Source organism: Lissotriton helveticus, chromosome 1_1 (assembly GCF_964261635.1).
Source record: "Lissotriton helveticus chromosome 1_1, aLisHel1.1, whole genome shotgun sequence".
Lineage (NCBI taxonomy): Eukaryota > Metazoa > Chordata > Amphibia > Caudata > Salamandridae > Lissotriton > Lissotriton helveticus.
Window position 1 is genome coordinate 1,443,552,534 of NC_136057.1, and position 20,876 is coordinate 1,443,573,409.

Sequence of the window (20,876 nt, forward strand, 5' to 3'; positions counted from 1 at the left end):
CCTGTTCCATGACCCATCAACTCCACGCTGCCCCCCCCCCCCCCCAATGCATTGCACCCTACAGATGCTTCACAAGGGCTGTAATGCATGCCCCTGCAGCTCCAGCTGTCAGGGCTTCCAAACCTTCAGGTGGCTATCATTCAGCCAAGGTCCTGTGAAAACCTGTGAAATAGAGCCTCAGAGACCGTTCCTATATTCTGCAGGGGTCCCATCATTCTGCATTATGCCACTATGCAGCATATATCCCTCAAAGTTTGAAGAAATATGATCACATCACCCCACCCTCATATAACTCTACTAGCTCCCCATGCCACCCGCACCATCTTCAAAACCAGCTGCATCATTTACAAAGCCATCACAGCCAGCATCCCAACATAGCTGGGTGGCAAGCTCATCCACTCTGGTGGCTTTTGGCACTCCTGTCCTGCTGCCTTAACACCATCAGACTGGAGGCAAAAAAGTGCGGAAGAGAAAAACCATAAGACAACCTTTCTCCAGTTTAGGAGAAAACTGAATACAGTTCCTCCCCCCCCCCCGTCCCTCGAGCCCCTGCACTCTTGAGTGTTGGTGTTCGAGGCCCTCCTCCACCCGCAGGTTTCACTTGCGCCTCATCCCTGGTGGTCCAGTGGACCACTGTCTCCATTTTCTTGCTCCGTTTTTTCTCAAATTTTTTACTCGTTTTCCCCCTCACTTCTATCTCCCCCTTCACTCTCCTTCTGGGTCTTAATCTCCATTTTCTGTTGTTTTCCTCTCATTTCAAGCTCCCCCTTCACTCTCTTGTGTCTTTCCTCCATTTTTCACTCGTTTTTTACCCTCATCTCAATCTCCCCCTTTCACTCTCCTGTGTGCTCTGTGTCTTTCCTCCACTCTTTCTTGCACTTTTGCTGCCTTATTTGCACTTTTCTCTCTCTTTTTGCCTTTTTCCTTTTGCCCTTTTTAGCCCGTTTTTCCCGCCGCTGCTGCCCCCGCGGCCCCTCCCCCAGCACGACCAGTGCGACTGGCCCAATCCAGCTCCCCTCCCCGCTCCTGCCTCCCAGCTGTCCAGCCCTCCCCCTACTTAATGGCGGCTACTGCGGGGGCAGGCGAGCAAGACCACTGACTCATTGTGAGTGAAATTGCTCTTCTTTTGCTGTCTTATTTGCACTTTTCTCTCTCTTTTTGCCTTTTTCCTTTTGCCTTTCTAGCCCGTTTTTCCCCGCCGCTACAGCTCCCGCGGCCCCTCCCTCCCAGCACGACCGGCCCAATCCAGCTCCCCTCCCCACTCCCGCCTCCCAGCTGTCCAGTCCTCCCTGACCCCTACTTAATGGCGGCCCCGCCGCCGGGGCACTAAAGGCAAGCCCGTCTACGCCCGTCCGGGACCCAACTGCGACCAGCGCCAGGAACCCTTGATCTCTACACCGCCAACGCTATGACCCAGCGTCACTCCACGCTCTCAACCCAGGCCGCAACAACAACTGCAAGCTAGCATCCCCAACCAACACCCACGGACCCTTCAGCTGTCACCGCTGCCCGGCACACCTGCGGCACCGCCAAGACCACTGACCCAGCACAACCTGCCCAAGCAAGAACACAACCGAACCGAAGACCCTGCAATGCATCCTCCTCAACGTCCGATCCCTCCACAAACATGCCACCAAAATCTGGGACCTATCCTCAACAGCACTAAACCCTACATGTAGCATTCTTTACCGAAACCTGGACCAACACCACCACGGGACCGGACATCGCCATTGCCATTCCCCAAGGATACAAGATCTCCAGGAAGGACCACCCCACCCACCCTGGAGGAGGAATCGCCATCATCCACAAACCCACCCTCCGCCTGAGCACACTCCCTGACGAGCCCACAGACCTGATGGAACACCTTCACTTCAAGATACTGGCCAGCCCTACCTCCACCCTCTGTGGAACCCTCATTTACCGATCCCCTGGACCCCACGGACTTTATGCCAACTCCATCACAGACATCATCTCCCCGCATGCCATCGCGTCCACCAACTACACCCTACTGGGAGACCTCAACTTCCACCTCGACAACCAACTGGACCCCAGCACCACATGCCTCCTGGACAACCTCCACAACATTGGACTCCGGCAGATCGTGACTGAACCCACGCACTCAGCAGGACACACCCTCGACCCCCTCTTCACAACGGGAAACTCCATCACCTTCAACCACACCACTGAACTCCCATGAACTGACCATCAATGCGTCCACTTCACCTTCAGAACACCCACCATCCACAGACACCAGCACCTGCACCTGCTCTCACAAAGAAACTGGACCAGAATCACGGACGACAAGCTAACCTTATCACTCAGCAACTCCACCCCAACCATCGCGGAAAACGACGACGCCAACACCGTAGCCCGAACCCTGCACAGATGGATCTCCGACAGCGCCAACACCGTAGCCCCCCTCAAGAAAAACAACAACACCCACGCCAAGAAAGCAAGATGGTTCACCATTGAACTTCGAGAGTCCAGACGCACTTGCCGCTGCCTCAAAAAGGCCTGGAGGAACACCAAATCCACAGAAGCCCACAACAACTTCAGAGCTGCCTCCAACGCCCACCACCAACTCATCAGAAAAACGAGGAAAAAAGCGATTGAAGACAGAATCTCCACTCATACACACAACAGCAAAGAACTCTTCAACATCATCAATAAGTTCGCCCAACCCACCAGCGAGTCCACTGACATCCCTCCCTCACAAGACCTCTGCAACAAACTCAGCACCTTTTTCCACCACAAAATCAAGAGCATCTACGACTACTTCGACGAAGACAACCAACACACTGAACCCACACCAACCACCTACCGACACCCTGAAACCAGCGATCGACAACTGGACAGCCCTCCCCACCGAAGACACACTGAAGACGATGAAGTCAATCAACTCCGGGGCCCCCACGGACCCCTGCCCCCACCATCAACCGCTCCCTGGCAACCGCCTCGTTCCCTGATGACTGGAAACATGCTAAGATCAACCCCCTCCTGAAGAAACCCTCGGCGGACCCCACCGACCTCAAAAACTACAGACCCATCTCCCTGCTCCCGTTCCCAGCGAAAGTCATTGAGAAAGCCATCAACAGCCAACTCGCCACATTCATCGAAGACAATGTCCCCGAGTCCTCCCAAACCGGCTTCAGAAAAAAACACAGTATCGGAAACCGCCCTCCTTGCCGCAACAGACAACATCCGTACCTTACTGGACAGAGGAGAAACAGCAGCCCTCATCCTCCTCGACCTCTCAGCGGTGTTCGACATAGTCTCTCACCGCACCCTAATACGCAGACTCCACGACACAGGAATCCAAGACAAGGCCCTCAACTGGATCCGCTCCTTCCTCTCCGGCAGAACGCAGCGGTTCAGACTCCCCCCTTTCCTCTCAGACCCTACACCTACCACCTGCGGAGTATCCCAGGGGTCCCCCCTCAGCCCTACGCTCTTCCACGTCTACATGGCTCCGCTCACCCCCATCGTCAGAACCTAAGGACTCAACATTGTGTCATACGCAGACGACAACCAACTCATCCTCTCCCTATCCAACGAACCCAACACCGCCAGACACAACTTTCGAGAAGGCTTGGAAGCCACCGCCAAATTGATGAAAAACAGCTGCCTACAACTAAACACAAACAAAACGGAAGTACTCATCATGGGCCCAAACCCAGACATCTGGAACGACACCTGGTGGCCCCCTGCCCTCGGAAGCCCGCCCACCCCCACGGACCACGCAATCAACCTGGAAATCATCCTGGACTCAGAGCTCAAAATGGACTGCCAGATCAACTCTGTCTCGTCCTCCTGCTTCCACACCCTCTGCCTCCTACATAAGTCCAGCCGCAAAACTAGTCCTCAGCCTGCCAAGCCTCTGCCACATCTCCCAGCACGTGCGCACACTCCACTGACTCCTCATCGAAGCTAGAGTCACCTTCAAGATGCTAACCCACGCTCACAAGGCCCCCCACTACACCGGACCAGCATACCTGAACAGCCGACTCAAATTCCACGCACCCCAAAGGACCCTACGATCAGCCCAGCTCTCCTACACCGTGGTCCCCTGCACCAGAAAGACCAGTTCGGGAGGCCGCTCCTTCTCCTTCCACGAGGCCAGTGCCTGGAACGACCTTCCACTCCACCTCAGACAGATAACATTGCTCCCCATCTTCGCAAGAAACCTCAAACCCTGGCTCTTCGACAGACCCTCTCCTTGATGGACTGGAACCTGCGAACCCCCCCACACCCCAGCGCCTTGAGACCCTTACGGGTGAGTAGTCGTGCTTTACAAACAACTGATTTAATTTGATTTGACACCTCAGTAAAGAATGTTACATACCGACAGAGGTGGCTGCTCCAATTTGGAAGTGATGGGGCAACGTGAATGTGCGGGGTAGGGGGTAAGTAATAAATTAACTCACTTATCTGCTGCTGTGGTCGCCACCTTGGTGCTCCTCTATCGACACTGGTGCACTGCACAGGCTTATTGTCACATATGGGTAACTGTTCCTAAAGGGAAGGGAGAAAAAGCAGGCCTATTATGCTCGCTAGCTAGGACTGTGGGTGACTTACTCACAGAATAAGTTGGAGATAGAGTAGTGTGGAGGTGGGGGAATTCTTCCTGTTGAAAAAAGTGCCCTCACACACCCAGGAGGGTGTCATGCTTCATCATCGGGTGTTGCTCCTCGTGAGGGTGGCGCTGCAGTCCCCTACGGGCCCTGCAAGAGGGTTCTTTGTTGAAGTTCTTTTCAGAAGTAACTCCGCAGTTGTGAGTGCGGGTGTGTGGAGAGGAAGAAAAAAGGTGAGTGGATAAAATCACCACAATGGTACCCTATAGAACCTTTATTCGAGGGTCTATGTGGTAAGGTTAAAACTAATGACACAGAAGGCTTCTAGAGATAATATATTTGAGGGTAAGAGTTTTCCTTCTATTCTGTTTGTCAAATAGGTGAAAAAAAGTGATAACAGTGAGTGTGAGGTCGACATGTTTCACGCCATTTTCCCTAGTGGTTCCTGTGGTGTTTCTTCAGGACTGTGCTAGAAGTGCATAAAGGTTTAAAAATAGGAATCTGAGATGGCGACACCCAGTATTCCTACGGCACCTCTAGTTAGAGTAATTTATGGTGTCAATGCACCTAAAGGAACGTCCTTATGAGATTCTCGATCCAAAATGTAATAGAAGAAAGTGAAAATAGGGAAAATAACATGTTATAGAAGGAGAAATGTAGCACTTATTGTCACCAAATTAAAATAGTGCTTATGACAGTTGCAGTCAATGTGGGCAAAGAGGCATGCTGACTCATTCATACCTCTAACGCCGATACCCAGCTGTATAGTGCTCATTTACTCCGCAATCTATGAGCCCAAGGCATATGCACATTGCGAGGATGAGATCACCTCCACACACAATAGCTGTGTGGCAGAGGGGCGTGCTGGTGTGTGCACCACACCCAAAGTGTTTAGCATTCCGATTGACATACATCTGTGATGTCTATAAAAGTGACGTGGGAGCCGTGGCAAGTGGAGCAGTCCATTACAAACATACTAGTCTTTATCCATTTTTTTGCAGAGAGAAAACTCCTTAATGAGTAAATGATCCTTGTCTAGTAATGTAATACACATACACACTCACAAACATATAATGACATGTATATCCTACCCCACTATTACAACTGGTTGGCCTCACCAGCTTTTGGAGTGCGGAGTAGGAAAGGGTATCTGTAAGTGAAAGGGGCAAATCAGTTTTGCAAATGCGGTAAAGCCCAAGATGTTACCTTTTTTAGATGTGAGGAACCAGAAGGAAGATACTTACGGTGCCTCCCCTAAAATAGCACCCTATTACCTGCCCGCCGCTGCTAGAATGCCGGTACGGGCTGTGGATGTTACTTCCACATATGCATCGCACCCGCTCGTCTGAACGGGAAGAACGGGTGACGTGGGTGCATTGACACCATAAATAACTCTAACTAGAGGTACCATAGGAATACTGGGTGTCGCCGCCATCTCAGATTCCTATTTTTAAACCTTTATGCACTTCTAGCACGGTCCTGAAGAAATGCCACAAGATCCACTAGGGACCCTTTAAAGGCATGAAACATGTCGACATAACACTCACACTCACTGTTATCACTTTTTTTTTTACCTATTTGACAAACAGAACAGTAGGAAAACACTTACCTCTCAGATATATTATCCCTAGGGGCCTTCTTTGTCATTAGTTTTAACTTCACCACATGGTCCCTTGAATAAAGGTTCTATAGGGTACCAGTGTGGTGATTTTATCCACTCACCATAAATCTTCCCCCTACACACCCGCACTCACAACTGCAGCGTTACTCCTGAAAAAACCTTTGACAAAGAGCCCTCTCGCGGAGCCCGTGGGGAACTGCAGCGCCACCCCCACCAGGAGCAACGCCTGATGATGAAGCATGTAACTCGCATGGGTGTGGGAGAGCACTTTTTCCAAAAGGAGGAATTCCCCCACCTCCACACTGCTCTACCTCCAACCTATCCTGTGAGTAAGTCACCCACAGTCCTACCTAGCGAGCATAATAGGCCTGTTTTTCCTCCTTTCCCTTTAGGAACAATAACCCATATGTAACAATAAGGTTAACCTTGGGAGCACGCCAACTGGACCTGTTCTTCTCATTGCTCCCCGTCCCCCTTCTTGTGTAATTAAGCACTGCAAAGGCTCCCATGGGCCAATCACGGCTCTGCTTCATGCTGGTACCAGCATGAGAGCAGCGCTGTGATTGGCCTGAGTTGGCTGAATTGATGCTCGCTCAGGCACAAGGAGCCTGTGCCATTTCTCTACCCGGATGTGCAACACAGCTGGGTTGGAGAAATGTAAGTATGCATGTTGGTTTGGCCGTCCTAAGGCGACCGCCCAAACCGACCTGCGCACTTACAGTACCCCCACCACTCCTCTTCTCCTGCTGATGAAGTGACGCTCTCCAAACAGTGGTTGACTGCATCTTTGCCTTTGACACTGCAGCACTCCGGTGCCTTTGGGATAGGTTCCCACTGTATAAATACCACATATGTACACATATATAGTCGGGGGACCTCTGCGCACACCTCCTAGAATCTTCACTCACACATCTAAAAAAAGAAGACCCCCGTTGAATGTGGTGAGGGGTCCCTGAGGCTCCCATGTCACACAGAAATGTATAGTCCTTGGGCTGAAAGGCGCACCCCTACCCCAAGGAACCGCAAGGGATACAGGAAACAACGTTACGCCCCTTCCTCCAGAGATTACACCTGGGACCCTGTGATCTATACACATTTTCTTCAGTCATATCCGGTTTATTCAGCCTGCAGTACATCTCAGATTTACCAAGCCTGGAATAGATCTGCAGGGCTTCCAGCTGGCACCCCGGGGGTCCCTGCAGAGAGCAGAATTCTGTCATTTCCACAGCGTTGAGAAAATGATCCAGGGCCCCTGGTCTGTGCAGGGCAGAGGTCACCGTCACCTGAAAAGTAAACATTTCCCAATCATTGACAAGCATGCACTGCAAGTTCGAACGGATGAAGAGGGCAGGATGGAAGCCCCTTATATTATACGTATGCCCCTTTACATTCTTTCACGTCTGCCACTTGACACGCTGCTTCTATTACCTATTATCACAGCCCCATAACATGATCCTTTTCACCCTTTCATTATAGAGGTACCTACCCTCCCCTCCCCGATGCCCTAATTCACAATGCCCATTTCCACCCCTTCTGATCCTGCCCACTAATGTCATTTTCCACCTTATATTTGCCCCTTTCCACTCTCTTCATTTCCATGTTTGTCTAATTCCACTCAACCTCCCTAACCAGGAGAAGCCCCTTGCCACACTCCCACCATGCCTGTCCCGCCCTCTTTGCTCCCAGGTGTGCCCCTTCCAACTATAACCTCATATGTGCCCCTAAACCCACTGCACATATCTGTACCTTTCCTCTCGCCCACTAGGCCTGCCTTTGCCCACTCTGGACCGTGCCTGCCCCCATATTTCACCCCCTCCATGATCTGCTACCCACCTTAAACGCACCCAGCCTTGGCTCCCAGCTGGTGTTTTTCAGCAGGCCCCAGCTGCGAAGGGCAGTTTCCAGGAGTTTGGTATTTTGGGCGCATACAGCGCTACGAAGCCCAAACCCCACAGCACCCTGCAGCGCATAGAGATTCTTCTGTCCTTCCAGGGGGTGACAGGGGGTCTGGAACACACGTTTCAGGATGTCTTCATCCGACTGGCCCCAGAGATCCATTCTAAAGACGTGGTGGAGAGACGAGAAGTTAAAAGTGATCGCCTCTGAGAGACGATGCGAGGAGGGAGCACAAGACAGGAGAGGGGGGACCACAGAGAGAGGAGATGTGGACACCAGCAGAGGCCAGAGACGAGGGAGAAGAGCTGGGAGACAGAGAAGAGGAACGAGAAGTCAGGAGGACAGCAAAGGAAGAGACAATGCAAGAGAGGAAGATGGAGGGAAGACCGAGAAGAAGAACAGAGAAAGCGAGGGGAGGCCAGGCGAACACAGAGACAAATGAGCTTATCCACAAGGGTAAATTTACATGAGACTAATTTTTACAGGGGCAAATGCACCATCACACTTTGTACTAAATGTACTACGTTTGGCTATTCACCATTTACAATTGTAAATTTGCATGTCTCCGTCCCCTGAATTTAGGAGTGGCTCATCTTATGGGTGTAAAGTTACTAGTAGTATTTTTTCACACATAGGCCGCAATCTCTGCAGAGTGAAGACCTCCTTATTATAAAGTAAAGGGAAATATAGAAAAAAAATTAAACTTAAAAAAAAAGTAAAAAAATAATGTAATATTACATACCAATGCAAATTAATTTTATATATTTATTTTGAATGTAGAACAAAATAAAAAATGCTAAAGCACTATTAGCTTAATTTTGATTTAACGATTTAATTAATTCAAATATACTGAATTAAATTGAAATTAAAATTATTTTTGAAAGATATAATTTAAAAATGTAGTAAAATTGCAAAAAAATTATTCGTTGAACTAATCTAAATGGATGCATTTTTAAAACTTAAAGTACATTTATTTTTAAATGAATTTAAATACAATAAATTTGCTCCAGGTTTATATTAAGTCCCTGCCGCCAATATTTTCAATGGCAGGGTGCAGCAGTACCTGTAAGTGGCCATGGGTGGTGTTGGACTTAGTCCAGGTCTGAGAGGGAGAACATTACAACTGTTTTGGGTTCCTTTTGGCTGTAGTAAATTTAGAAGTGCCGTTTGGGAATTGGAATGGGATTATGTATTTGTGGGTGCTCGCATGTCCCTCCGTAACCACATCCCAACCCTTCCATTAACCCCTCCTCACTCCTCCCTAAACCCCTCTCATTTACTCATAGGTATCCCCTCTTTTCCAAGCACTCCCTCATCCCTTCCACATTTACTGCTAAAACAAAGGCATATGTGTGCATCCATCTCGGCAGTCATGGAAGAGATCTCTGGACTGAAATCTAGGAGAGGCTGAGACATAGGCCTCTGCACTGAGGATTGTTTATAGCATTTCGTAGTACATGAGTAGTACTATTGTAGTATTGCTAAACACACTACAAAATGCAATTTGTAAATAGGGCCCTAAGGGTAGAAAGGGTCTGAGAAATTAGATCAGGGAGGAGAGGGGACATCAGAAGGGATGTGAGTAGACAAATGCCAGCCATTGACTTTCACATGAAAGGGAAACCTCTATAGATTGCCTTTGAAGATTCCACTAGTGAGACAAATGGGTGCCAGGTCAGAATGGGGCCAGAGGCGGTCGTATGAGACCTCTGCATCAGATGAAAGGAGTGTTTTAATGTGTGTGTCTCTCTAAAACCCACGTAATCCCCAAAACAATTAGAGTCTACAACAAAAAAACTGGCAGCTAGGATTTACCAAAAATGGAAGTAGCAAAATGGTCAAGTTTACCACAAAAAAAGACAACGGCGATGCATGAACTCGCTGAAGGTGGACAAGCGTTCCTATCCATGTACAGCAGTGGTTTTGGACCAATTTTCAGGGTGGGGGTGCTGCTATCAATGTTACATTACTAAAGCAAAGGGATTGTAAAAAAATACAAGCATCAAAGAAAGAGCAAGTGTAGCAAATGAGCCAGGTTCATTCAGGATGAGTGCTACAGGTGTGGAATGTAGCTGGTGGGGCATTTTAGAGCACACCGTCACAAATGTATTACTAAAGCATTGTGTGGTAGCACTGCCATGCCATTTACTGACGGCACATTTTCCATTGAAATGACTACTAAATTTACAGAGACATGCAGTTTTGCTGATAAAACTATACAGGCACAAAAGATAATGGGGCCGATTAGGATGGCGGACGGACTTGCGTCCGTCCGCCATCCCAGAGGTGGAGGGACCGTCCGCATGGACTGCGGAGGTCCCTCCATGCAAATCAGGATGTGACCGCCACCCTGGCGGTCACATCCTGGATATTTAACATTGCGGCGGTTGCTGCTTCAAGCAGCACCCACCGCAATGTTAAAAGTGCATGTGTAACATTTACATGCACAAAGCGGCAGGCACCGTGCGGTGCCTGCCGCTTTGTGCATGTAAATGCTGGGGGGTACCATAGGTACCCCTCATGTGCACCCCCCACCCGCCTACGCCCTGGGGGCCCGCAACGGGCCCCCAAAAGCAAAAGTAGACATGCTTTTCCACGGCGGAAAAACCGCCGCGGAAAAGCATGTTTACTAATGCTTCCTAATTTGGCTGACGGTGTCTGATAGACACTGCCAGCCAAAGGAGAGCTTTTCCGCCGCGGTTGTAATCCGACCGCGGCGGAAAAGCAGCGGACAGAATCCAAGACCCACCAGCCATCGTAATGCGGCGGTGGGTCTTTGGTAACTCCGCAGAGGATTTTCCGCCTCCTCCGGGCCGGAGGTGGCTTTTTCCGCCCCGGAGGAGGCGGAAAATCCTCTATCATAATCGGCCCCAATGTGTGGAAATTTGGCTTCCACAAACATTTATCATTTAGATATCACTAAAGTATGTGGCTTTGTTTTGATCCTATTAAAATCTTTGTTTCCATCGTGCTTCAGAATTACAAAGGAAGAGCTTCATTTGTGTTTTCTTGACTGCTGTTATTTTGTATTATGTGTACTGTTACTTTACAAGTTTTGCTGTATGTTAGAAAAAAATGACAACCTATAGCCTTTCATTTTACTCTCCCCGTACCCCAGTAACAATGTCCCATAGTTCACTTTCTAAAATCCTCTAACTCTGCGGTCAGAGAAAGAAAAGCAAGCTCCAGTCTCCATGTTAAAAGAATATGCAGCAATGTTTCAGAAGATATTGTCTGCCATTTGACCTCTGTGACAAGATACAAAATGTAAAAGTATCTTTGTGATGATTCACCTTCTGGACTCGAGCATGGTTATTTTGAGGGTGCTGCTGCCTCCCCAGCACCCCTACTTGAGCAGTGAGGATTGGTGAACATTGCAAAAAGTACATGAACCCTTCATCCCAAATCCAAGGCACTCAACGCAGGTGCAGGATGGCTGGGTCCACCTCAGATTCAAGAAACCCGCATAACATGCATATATTATTATTATTATTATTAACGAATTTTGTACCGCGCACGGTTACCCAGAGGCATCCCAGTGCTTATAGAGAATCAGAACAAGCTACCTGTGTGGAGCAGAACAGATCTGGAATTATTCTGGAAATAGATAAGTTTTAAGATGTTTCCGAAACCTGAGCAGGTTTGGTTCAGAGCGTAGTGAGAGTGGGAGGGAGTTCCAGGCGTGTGCAGTATGAACAGAAAAGCTCCTGCCACCTGAACGGGCTCTCCTAATTCTCTTTATCTGAAGGAGGTGTTTATTATCGGAGCGTAAGGCTCTAGTGGGCTTATAGGGCCGAATCATGTCCTTCAGAATAGCAGGTCCTTTCCCCTGAATGCTCTTGTGAGCAATACAGAGGGCCTTGAAGGTCACTCTCTCTTTGACCGGGAGCCAATGGAGTGCCTTTAGAGCGGGCCTGGCTGATTGCCTGGCCGGAACGTTCCGCAGCAGCCTGGCTGCCGCGTTCTGCACTTGTTGCAGGATTTTGAACGTTGCTTCCGGTGCTCCAAGAAAGAGTGCATTACTGTAGTCCAGGCGTGAGATGACCAGACCTTGGACTAACAGCTTCCGGGAAAATTCAGGTAAGAGGGGGAGGACCTTACGGGCCGATCGGAGCAGTCCATAACACACGCCAGCGATCTTCTTGGCGTGTGTCCTAAAGGACAGATCAGGCTCCAGCCAGACCCCCAGGCTCTTAATCTCCTTCTTTGGGTCAGGCGGAGTGCCCATACAGTTGGGCCAGCTGCTCGGCGAGAGGGCAAAACTTGAGTGACCCAAGATCATCAGCTCAGTTTTTGAGCCGTTCAATTTGAGCGATGACCTGGTCATCCAGTCAAACACCTCTCTTAGGCATGAGTGGAGCGTTTCAGGCTGTTTCTCCAGCTGTGTCAGACCCACCACTAGCTGAGTGTCATCCGCATAGCTTATGGTCTTAAAGCCAAACGGAGACACCACACCCTCCAGGGGTGCCATATACACGTTAAATAACGTGGGGCTCAGAGATGAGCCCTGAGGCACCCCACAGTGAAGCGGAAGGGGAGGAGATTTCGCGTTGCCTTCCCAAACCTCGAAGGTCCGCCCCTCCAGAAAAGAGGCCAGCCATTCCAGGGCCACTCCTGTGACACCTGACTCTGCTAGGCGTTGTGTCAACACTCCATGGTTGACAGTATCGAAGGCCGCACTTAGGTCCAGGAGGATCACTGCCACTGACCCCCCTGTATCCAAAGTGCTTCTGGCCTCCTCTACAACTGCTAGCAGAGCCGTGTCGGTTCCATGACCCGGTCGGAATCCTGTCTGGGAGTCCCTCAACCGGCCATTCTCCTCGAGAAAGTTGGACAGTTGGCGATTAACAAGTTTCTCGGCAACCTTACTAATCCCTGGTAGCAAGGAGATGGGCCTGAAATTGGCTAGGTTCTGTGGATCTAAGCCAGGCTTCTTCAGAAGCGCTTTAACGACTGCGCTCTTCCAGTCCGGCGGTACCGAGCCATGAGCGAAGGAGAGATTGACCAAATCGGTCAAAGGCTCTCCTATCGATGGGGCAGCCTGCTTTAAATACCGCATTGGGACTGGGTCTCGAGGCGAGCCACTCTTCAAGCTCCCGAGGACCTTCAGTACTTCGCCTGAGGTTACGGGGCCAAAAGACGTCAATAGATTTTCCGACATGCTTAGGTCCTCAGACGGGGTCGGGGTTCCCATCACCGGGGGGAGAGAACTAATAATGGTATCAATTTTATCTTTAAAGCAAGTGGCCAATTCCAGACATTTTTCCTGTGGTCTGTCGTGAACAAGAATGGGATCCGGTGGTTTAAGAAGCTCCTTCATCACTAGAAAGGCTTCCCTGGATGAGGACGCAGCATGGCTCACTCTCTCCCCAAAAAAGGAGGTCTTTGCAGCGCGTATAGCAAGTTTATACGTCCTTAATTCCCTACGGTATTTTTCCCTGCTCTCTATCTCCGGGTTCTTCCTCCATAGTCTTTCCGCCCGTTTACAGTTCTTTCTCAGGGTTCTAAGCTCTGGGGAATACCATGGGGCGGACCCCACTCTCTTATCCCTAATAAGCATCTTCTTGAGTGGAAGCACATGGTCCACTGCGTTGGTCAGCCATTTCCTCATCATAGCGTCTGCAGTCACTGGATCCTGACCTTTCTCGGGCTGGGAGCCCTCCAACCGGGCCTTCCAGGCCTCTACCGGGAGCCTTGACCATGCCCTGTCTATTCTAAATTTCCTGGGTGGGAGGGTATCATCTTCCTTTATCTCCCAGTTTGCCATGATCAGTGAGTGGTCAGACCAGGGAAGAACGAGAGGGGGCATAGCTGATAAACCCATCATGTTCGTAAAGAACGGGTCCAAAAGGTGCCCTTTAACATGTGTGGGCCCGGTGTTAATCAGATTCATCTCCAGGGCAGTCAGCTCGCTCATCAAATTAGTTGCCATAGGGTCAGTTACCTCATCAAAATGGCAGTTGAGATCTCCCAACAGAATAAAGTTGGCCGAAGCCGAGGCCAGGAGAGTGGTAGTTTCCATAAGCGAAGATGTAAACTCCCCCACACTCCCAGGTGGACGATAAACTAGGAGACCTGTCAGCGTGCAGGTAGGGGAGAATTTAAGGGAGAATTGGCAGCTCTCACAATCTTTCACCCCTGCCTCCCATGCTTTGCAGCCCAGTGATTCCCTATAGATGATGGCCAAGCCCCCCCCCCCTCCCTGCGCCTCTGTCAAGATGGTAGATCAGATATCCCGGCGCCAGCGCTGTAACCACGTCCGGACCCGAGGCGTCAGATAGCCAAGTCTCAGTGAGAAACAAGGCATCAACCTTGTGGTCCAGGAGTAGGGAGTTAATCTCCGTAGCGTGGCAGGGAAGGGATCTGCAATTCAGCAGGGCAAGACGACGCAGGGTAGTGGGGGTAGTTGCTCCAAGATGCAGTTGGCAGACTCTGCATCCCCTAAAACGTTTTCCACCTTTAGCAATATAACAACATGTAGCATACTTCGGTGTTCTATAGGAATAAAGCTCATCCATTGTGTACCTGACCGATGTGGCTTGAAGGGGGCTCGAGTCGGGCATAACCACTGGCCCTGGTCCCGTCTGGGCCCGGACGGGCACAGACGGGCTTGACTCTGGCGAAACTCCGGCGCGTCCACTGCACGCGTCCGCTGCGCGGAGCCATAAGGGACTATTTTTATAGGGCGACTAGACCGCTCTTCTAATGTGACCCCACCTAAGATGGCCGCCAAAACGGGATCGAGCCCGGGACCTGGTCTAAACAAGCACCCAGGGATCGTGGACCGAGAGAAATGAATTCTCAGCCCAAACGAGGGTAGGAGAGTTCAATTGGAGAATTCTAACTCAATTTTAAAATTATTCCGTTTTTTGAAAGATTCCTGAAATAATTATTAAAATGTGGTGCAGGGGGGGATCGGACACAAGGGAAAATTCAAATGCAGATAAAACAGGAGCTGAGCGCTCGACTAGCAGCCTCTCAATAATGCTCTATCTCTGGTCTGGTAGCTAAGCCCTCCTTTTATAGGGCGACTAGACCGCTCTTCTAATGTGACCCCACCTAAGATGGCCGCCAAAACGGGATCGAGCCCGGGACCTGGTCTAAACAAGCACCCAGGGATCGTGGACCGAGAGAAATGAATTCTCAGCCCAAACGAGGGTAGGAGCGTTCAATTGGAGAATTCTAACTCAATTTTAAAATTATTCCGTTTTTTGAAAGATTCCTGAAATAATTATTAAAATGTGGTGCAGGTGCAGGGGGGGATCGGACACAAGGGAAAATTCAAATGCAGATAAAACAGGAGCTGAGCGCTCGACTAGCAGCCTCTCAATAATGCTCTATCTCTGGTCTGGTAGCTAAGCCCTCCTTTTATAGGGCGACTAGACCGCTCTTCTAATGTGACCCCACCTAAGATGGCCGCCAAAACGGGATCGAGCCCGGGACCTGGTCTAAACAAGCACCCAGGGATCGTGGACTGAGAGAAATGAATTCTCAGCCTTAACGAGGGTAGGAGCGTTCAATTGGAGAATTCTAACTCAATTTTAAAATTATTCCGTTTTTTGAAAGATTCCTGAAATAATTATTAAAATGTGGTGCAGGTGCAGGGGGGATCGGACACAAGGGAAAATTCAAATGCAGATAAAACAGGAGCTGAGCGCTTGACTAGCAGCCTCTCAATAATGCTATATCTCCTGCAATCCTCAATTGAGCTCAATAGTGTAGTCAGAAATCTGGTAGGGCCCCAGCCCTTTTTGGACTTAAACACCCCCGTCTTATGCTATTGTTTTCAAGATATACATTAAACACATATCTTATCCATTGTTAAAAGGGACTTAGACATATATTTCAGAATAAACTCCTTCACTGGCTCACCTGTTCTAATATTCAATTTCAGAGACACGAGTATAAAACACTTAATGCTTTCTTACAAGGCCGGTATTTCTCTGGCTCTCTGGACAGGGAATCTGCAAAGCTGGCTATCTGCTACTTAAGTAACAAGTCTATTTGAACCTAAATACATTTGATGAACCATGGAGGCGCGATCCCGAGTAATTTTATGAGCAAGAGTTTTACGTGTGCAGACATTTTGAGTTATAGTCAGGTAGAGTTTCCGCAATAGAATGCTCACCTCCGCCTACACAGAGAGCTTTCCTCTTCCCATAGTCTCCATAGAGAGCTGTATTCTCCCCTGAGACGCTTCAGAGACCTGTCCTCTCCCCTTAGTCTCCACACAGAGCTGTACCCCCCTCAGTTTATGTAGAGAGCTGCCCTCTCCCCTCAGTCTCCACAGAGAGCTGTCCTCTCCCCTCAGTCTCCACACACAGCTGTACTCCCCCCTCAGTTTATGTAGAGAGCTGCCCTCTCCCCTCAGTCTCCACAGAGAGCTGTCCTCTCCCCTCAGTCTCCACACACAGCTGTACTCCCCCCTCAGTTTATATAGAGAGCTGCCCTCTCCCCTCAGTCTCCACAGGGAGCTGTCTTCTCCCCTCAGTCTCCACAGAGAGCTGTACTCTTCCCTCAGTCTCCGAAGGGAGTTGTACACTCCCCTAAGTCTCCACAGAGAGTTTTCCTCTCCCCTCAGTCTCCGCAGTGAGTTGTCCTCTCCCCTCATTCTCCGCAGAGAGCTATCTTCACTCAGTCTCTACAGAGAGCTGTACTCTCTCCTCAGTCTCCTGTACTCTTCCCTCAGTCTCCACAGAGCTGTACTCTCCCCTCGGTCTCCACCTAGAGTTGTTCACTTCCCTCAGTCTCCACAGAGTTGTACTCTCCCCTCAGTTTATGCAGAGAGCTGTCCTCTCCCCTCAGTTTCCGCAGAGAGCTGTCCTCTCCCCTCAGTTTCCGCAGAGAGCTGTCCTCTCCCCTCAGTTTATGCAGAGAGCTGTCCTCTCCCCTCATTCTCCACAGAGAGCTGTCCTCTCCCCTAAGTCTCCACAGAGAGCTGTCCTCTTTCCTCAGTCTCCACCTAGAGTTGTCCTCTGCCCTCAGTCTTCGCAGAGAGCTGTCCTCTTTCCTCTGTCTTTACCTAGAGTTGTCCTCTCCCCTCAGTCTTTGCAGGGATCTGTCCTCTCCCCTAAGTCTCCTCAGAGAGCTGTCCTCTTTCCTCTGTCTTTACCTAGAGTTGTCCTCTCCCCTCAGTCTTTGCAGAGAGCTGTCCTGTCCCCTCAGTCTCCGCAGGGAGCTGTCCTCTTCCCTCAGTTTCCGCAGAGAGCTGTCCTCTCCCCTCAGTCTCTGCAGGGAGCTGTCGTCTCTCTTGAGTCTGCGCAGAGAGCTGTCCTCTTTCCTCAGTCTCCACCTAGAGCTGTCCTCTCCCCTTAGTCTTCGCAGAGAGCTGTCCTCTCCCCTCAGTTTCTGCAGAGAGCTGTCCTCTCCCCTCAGTTTCCGCAGAGAGCTGTCCTCTCTCCTCAGTTTCCGCAGGGAGCTGTCCTCTCCCCTGAGTCTCCGCAGAGAGCTGTCCTCTCCCTCAGTCTCTGCAGGGAGCTGTCGTCTCTCTTGAGTCTACGCAGAGAGCTGTCCTCTTTCCTCAGTCTCCACCTAGAGCTGTCCTCTCCCCTTAGTCTTCGCAGAGAGCTGTCCTCTCCCCTCAGTTTCCGCAGAGAGCTGTCCTCTCTCCTCAGTTTCCACAGAGAGCTGTCCTCTCCCCTCAGTTTCCGCAGAGAGCTGTCCTCTCCCCTCAGTCTCTGCAGGGAGCTGTCGTCTCTCTTGAGTCTACGCAGAGAGCTGTCCTCTTTCCTCAGTCTTCACCTAGAGCTGTCCTCTCCCCTCAGTTTCTGCAGAGAGCTGTCCTCTCCCCTCAGTTTCCGCAGAGAGCTGTCCTCTCTCCTCAGTTTCCACAGAGAGCTGTCCTCTCCCCTCAGTTTCCGCAGAGAGCTGTCCTCTCCCCTCAGTCTCTGCAGGGAGCTGTCGTCTCTCTTGAGTCTACGCAGAGAGCTGTCCTCTTTCCTCAGTCTTCACCTAGAGCTGTCCTCTCCCCTCAGTTTCTGCAGAGAGCTGTCCTCTCCCCTCAGTTTCCGCAGAGAGCTGTCCTCTCTCCTCAGTTTCCACAGAGAGCTGTCCTCTCTCTTCAGTTTCCACAGAGAGCTGTCCTCTCTCATCAGTTTCCGCAGAGAGCTGTCCTCCCCCTCAGTCTCCCCAGAGAGCTGCACTCTCCGCTCAGTATCTTCAGAGTGCTGTCCTCTCCCCATAGTCTCCACAGAGAGGTGTACTCTTCCCTACATCTCCACAGAGAGCTGTCCTCTCTCATCAGTTTCCGCAGAGAGCTGTCCTCTCTCTTCAGTTTCCACAGAGAGCTGTCCTCTCCCCTGAGTCTCCGCAGAGAGCTGCCCCCCCCCTCAGTCTCCCCAGAGAGCTGTATCTTCAGAGTGCTATCCTCTCCCCTCAGACTCCACAGAGAGCTGTACTCTTCCCTACATCTCCACAGAGAGCTGCCTTATTAACTTAGTCTGCACCTAGAGTTGCCCTCTTCCTTCAGTCTCCGCAGAGAGCGGTCCTCTTTCCTCTGTCTTTACCTAGAGTTGTCCTCTCCCCTCAGTCTCCGCAGAGAGCTGTCCTCTTTCCTCAGTCTCCACCTAGAGCTGTCCTCTCCCCTCAGTCTTTGCAGGGAGCTGTCCTCTTTCCTCTGTCTTTACCTAGAGTTGTCCTCTCCCCTCAGTCTTTGCAGAGAGCTGTCCTCTCCCCTCAGTCTTCGCAGTGAGCTGTCCTCTCCCCTCAGTTTCCGCAGGGAGCTGTCCTCTCCCCTGAGTCTCCGCAGAGAGCTGTCCTCTCCCTTTAGTCTCTGCAGGGAGCTGCCCTCTCCCCTCAGTTTTTGCATAGAGCTGTCCTCTCCCCTGAATCTCTGCATAGAGCTGTCCTCTCCCCTTAGTCTCCGCAGAGAGCTGTCCTCTCCCTTGAGTCTCCGCAGAGAGCTGTCTTCTCCCCTTAGTCTCCTCAGAGTGCTGTCCTCTCCCTCAGTCTCCACAGAGAGCTGTACTCTTCCCTACATCTCCACAGAGAGCTGGCCTATTCACTTAGTCTCCACCTAGAGTTGTCCCCTCCCCATAGTCTACACAGAGAACTGTCCCTTCCCCGACCTCTCCGTCGTGGCTAGCGCTCTCACCTCAGGGAGGCCTTCCTGAAAGCTGACACCAGGCTCGGGTAGGGGTTCGCCGGCAGAGGGGTCTGCGAGAGAATGTCTTCCAGGGCACCCTGCCAGTGCTTCTCCAGCCTGCAATCCACGAGGTACTGGAAGAGCAGAAACAAGAGGTCAGAAGGCCGCGAGCCTGCAGTTGGGCCCTACAACTACAAGGACAGAAATAGCACTACAAGGCATTTGCAGCTTTAACATACACATATACAAGCAGATTTTTCTTCATTATGTACAAAGAGCATCCTATTTTGCTGATCAGATTACAAAAATAATTAAATGCCATGTGTAGGAAGGCAGGATCCTTCTGCATGGTTACCCCCACTTTTTGCCTGGTGCCAACCTGTATTTGACTAGTCTGACTGGGATTCTGTTAATCAGACCCCCAGCCTATCTGCTTTCTCCCCAAAGTTTAATGTTCAATACTTTGGTACACTCCCAGATTGGATACTGGGGTACCCTTATAAGTACCTACTATATGGTGCTCATGTACCCAGAGGTCTCCCATGGGCTGAAGCACATATTATGCCGCCTATGAGAGACCATTCAAATTGGAACTACAGGCTTGCCATTGCAGCCTGTGTAAGTTGGTGCTAGTCTCACTTACTAAAGATATAGGTTTCCTATATCTAGAGTAACTGCAATTAAAACCTCTTAATCACCCCTCTAGCAGGCCTGTGAAATCCTGAAGGCAGTGTACTTGGTTCTAGGTGAGAGGGTGCCCCTGCATGAGCAGGACACCCCTGCAGCCTGTCAGGGTTTAGGCATCCGGTAAGGCGCTGACTGATATCGCGCAAACCCGGAAGTATCTACGGTGGAAAAAACTACGTTTCCCAGCATGCTAGAGGACGCACGTTGTACGTGCGCCAGGAAACGTGCATGCGGAAACAAAAGACAATCAGGAAGTTATCGCGGTGCCGATAATTCCTTTGGTGAAATCCTGATCGGAATTCTGCAGCATATGAAGTGGCGGTAAGAGTACGGTTCCCGTATCTTGGTTCGTAGGGGGATACGCTGTATTCCTGTAAATCGTCTGTGTGCTGTCCGTCGCCTTGCGTGAGGTACGCCTTGCGGTGCAATTGTTGCAGAGACCCTCTGTTCATTACTGGAGAACTCTCTCGGCTGAGCGAGTTCACTCTTCCCGTTGGAGGAGACAGGCAATCTGCCGTCTCATTGCGGGGGAGATTTCTGCGAGCCTTCAAGTTCCCCGTTGGTTGAGACGTTTGGTTTTAGTCTCTTGCGGGGAACGTTTTGTACTTATATTTCACGGTGAATTCTGGGCTCATTTCTTTTCAGTGTTTTGACCACGGAGTACAGGTCAGTCCTTCTGGTTGTGGATGCCCAAATCTACACTTACTTTTGGGGGATATAATGGAATCTTGTGACTTTGTCTTGCTGCAGCCTTGTTAAGAAGCATTAACCGTGTCAGCTGCTGATTTATGATTTATTCTCAATATTGTTTATATATATATCCTATCACAGGAGAGAGGCGTTTTAGGGTGTCTTAGCAGTGAAGACTTGACAAACTTCAGATATCACACAGAATTTCTGGGTATGTAGCAGAGCCAAAGTAATGTATATACATATGCTATCGGGATAAAAGATTGCCATTCATGTATGTTCCTTGGTTCCCCCATTATAGTTTGTAAGAACCCTGTATCGCCCTCCT

The 20,876-nt window shown here is 50.3% G+C and overlaps 1 protein-coding gene across 1 annotated transcript in view; it reads right to left on the bottom strand.

The window, feature by feature from the left end:
• Positions 1-20,876, bottom strand: part of LOC144773298 (uncharacterized) — a 247,026-nt gene that overhangs the window by 58,225 nt on the left and 167,925 nt on the right. Inside the window, exons 13-15 of the mRNA XM_078658242.1 lie at positions 19,181-19,305; positions 8,026-8,251; positions 7,340-7,475 (exon numbers count right to left, since the gene is read on the bottom strand). Of these exons, the coding sequence (XP_078514368.1) occupies positions 7,340-7,475; positions 8,026-8,251; positions 19,181-19,305 (487 nt within the window). The remainder of the gene's footprint in view (positions 1-7,339; positions 7,476-8,025; positions 8,252-19,180; positions 19,306-20,876) is intronic.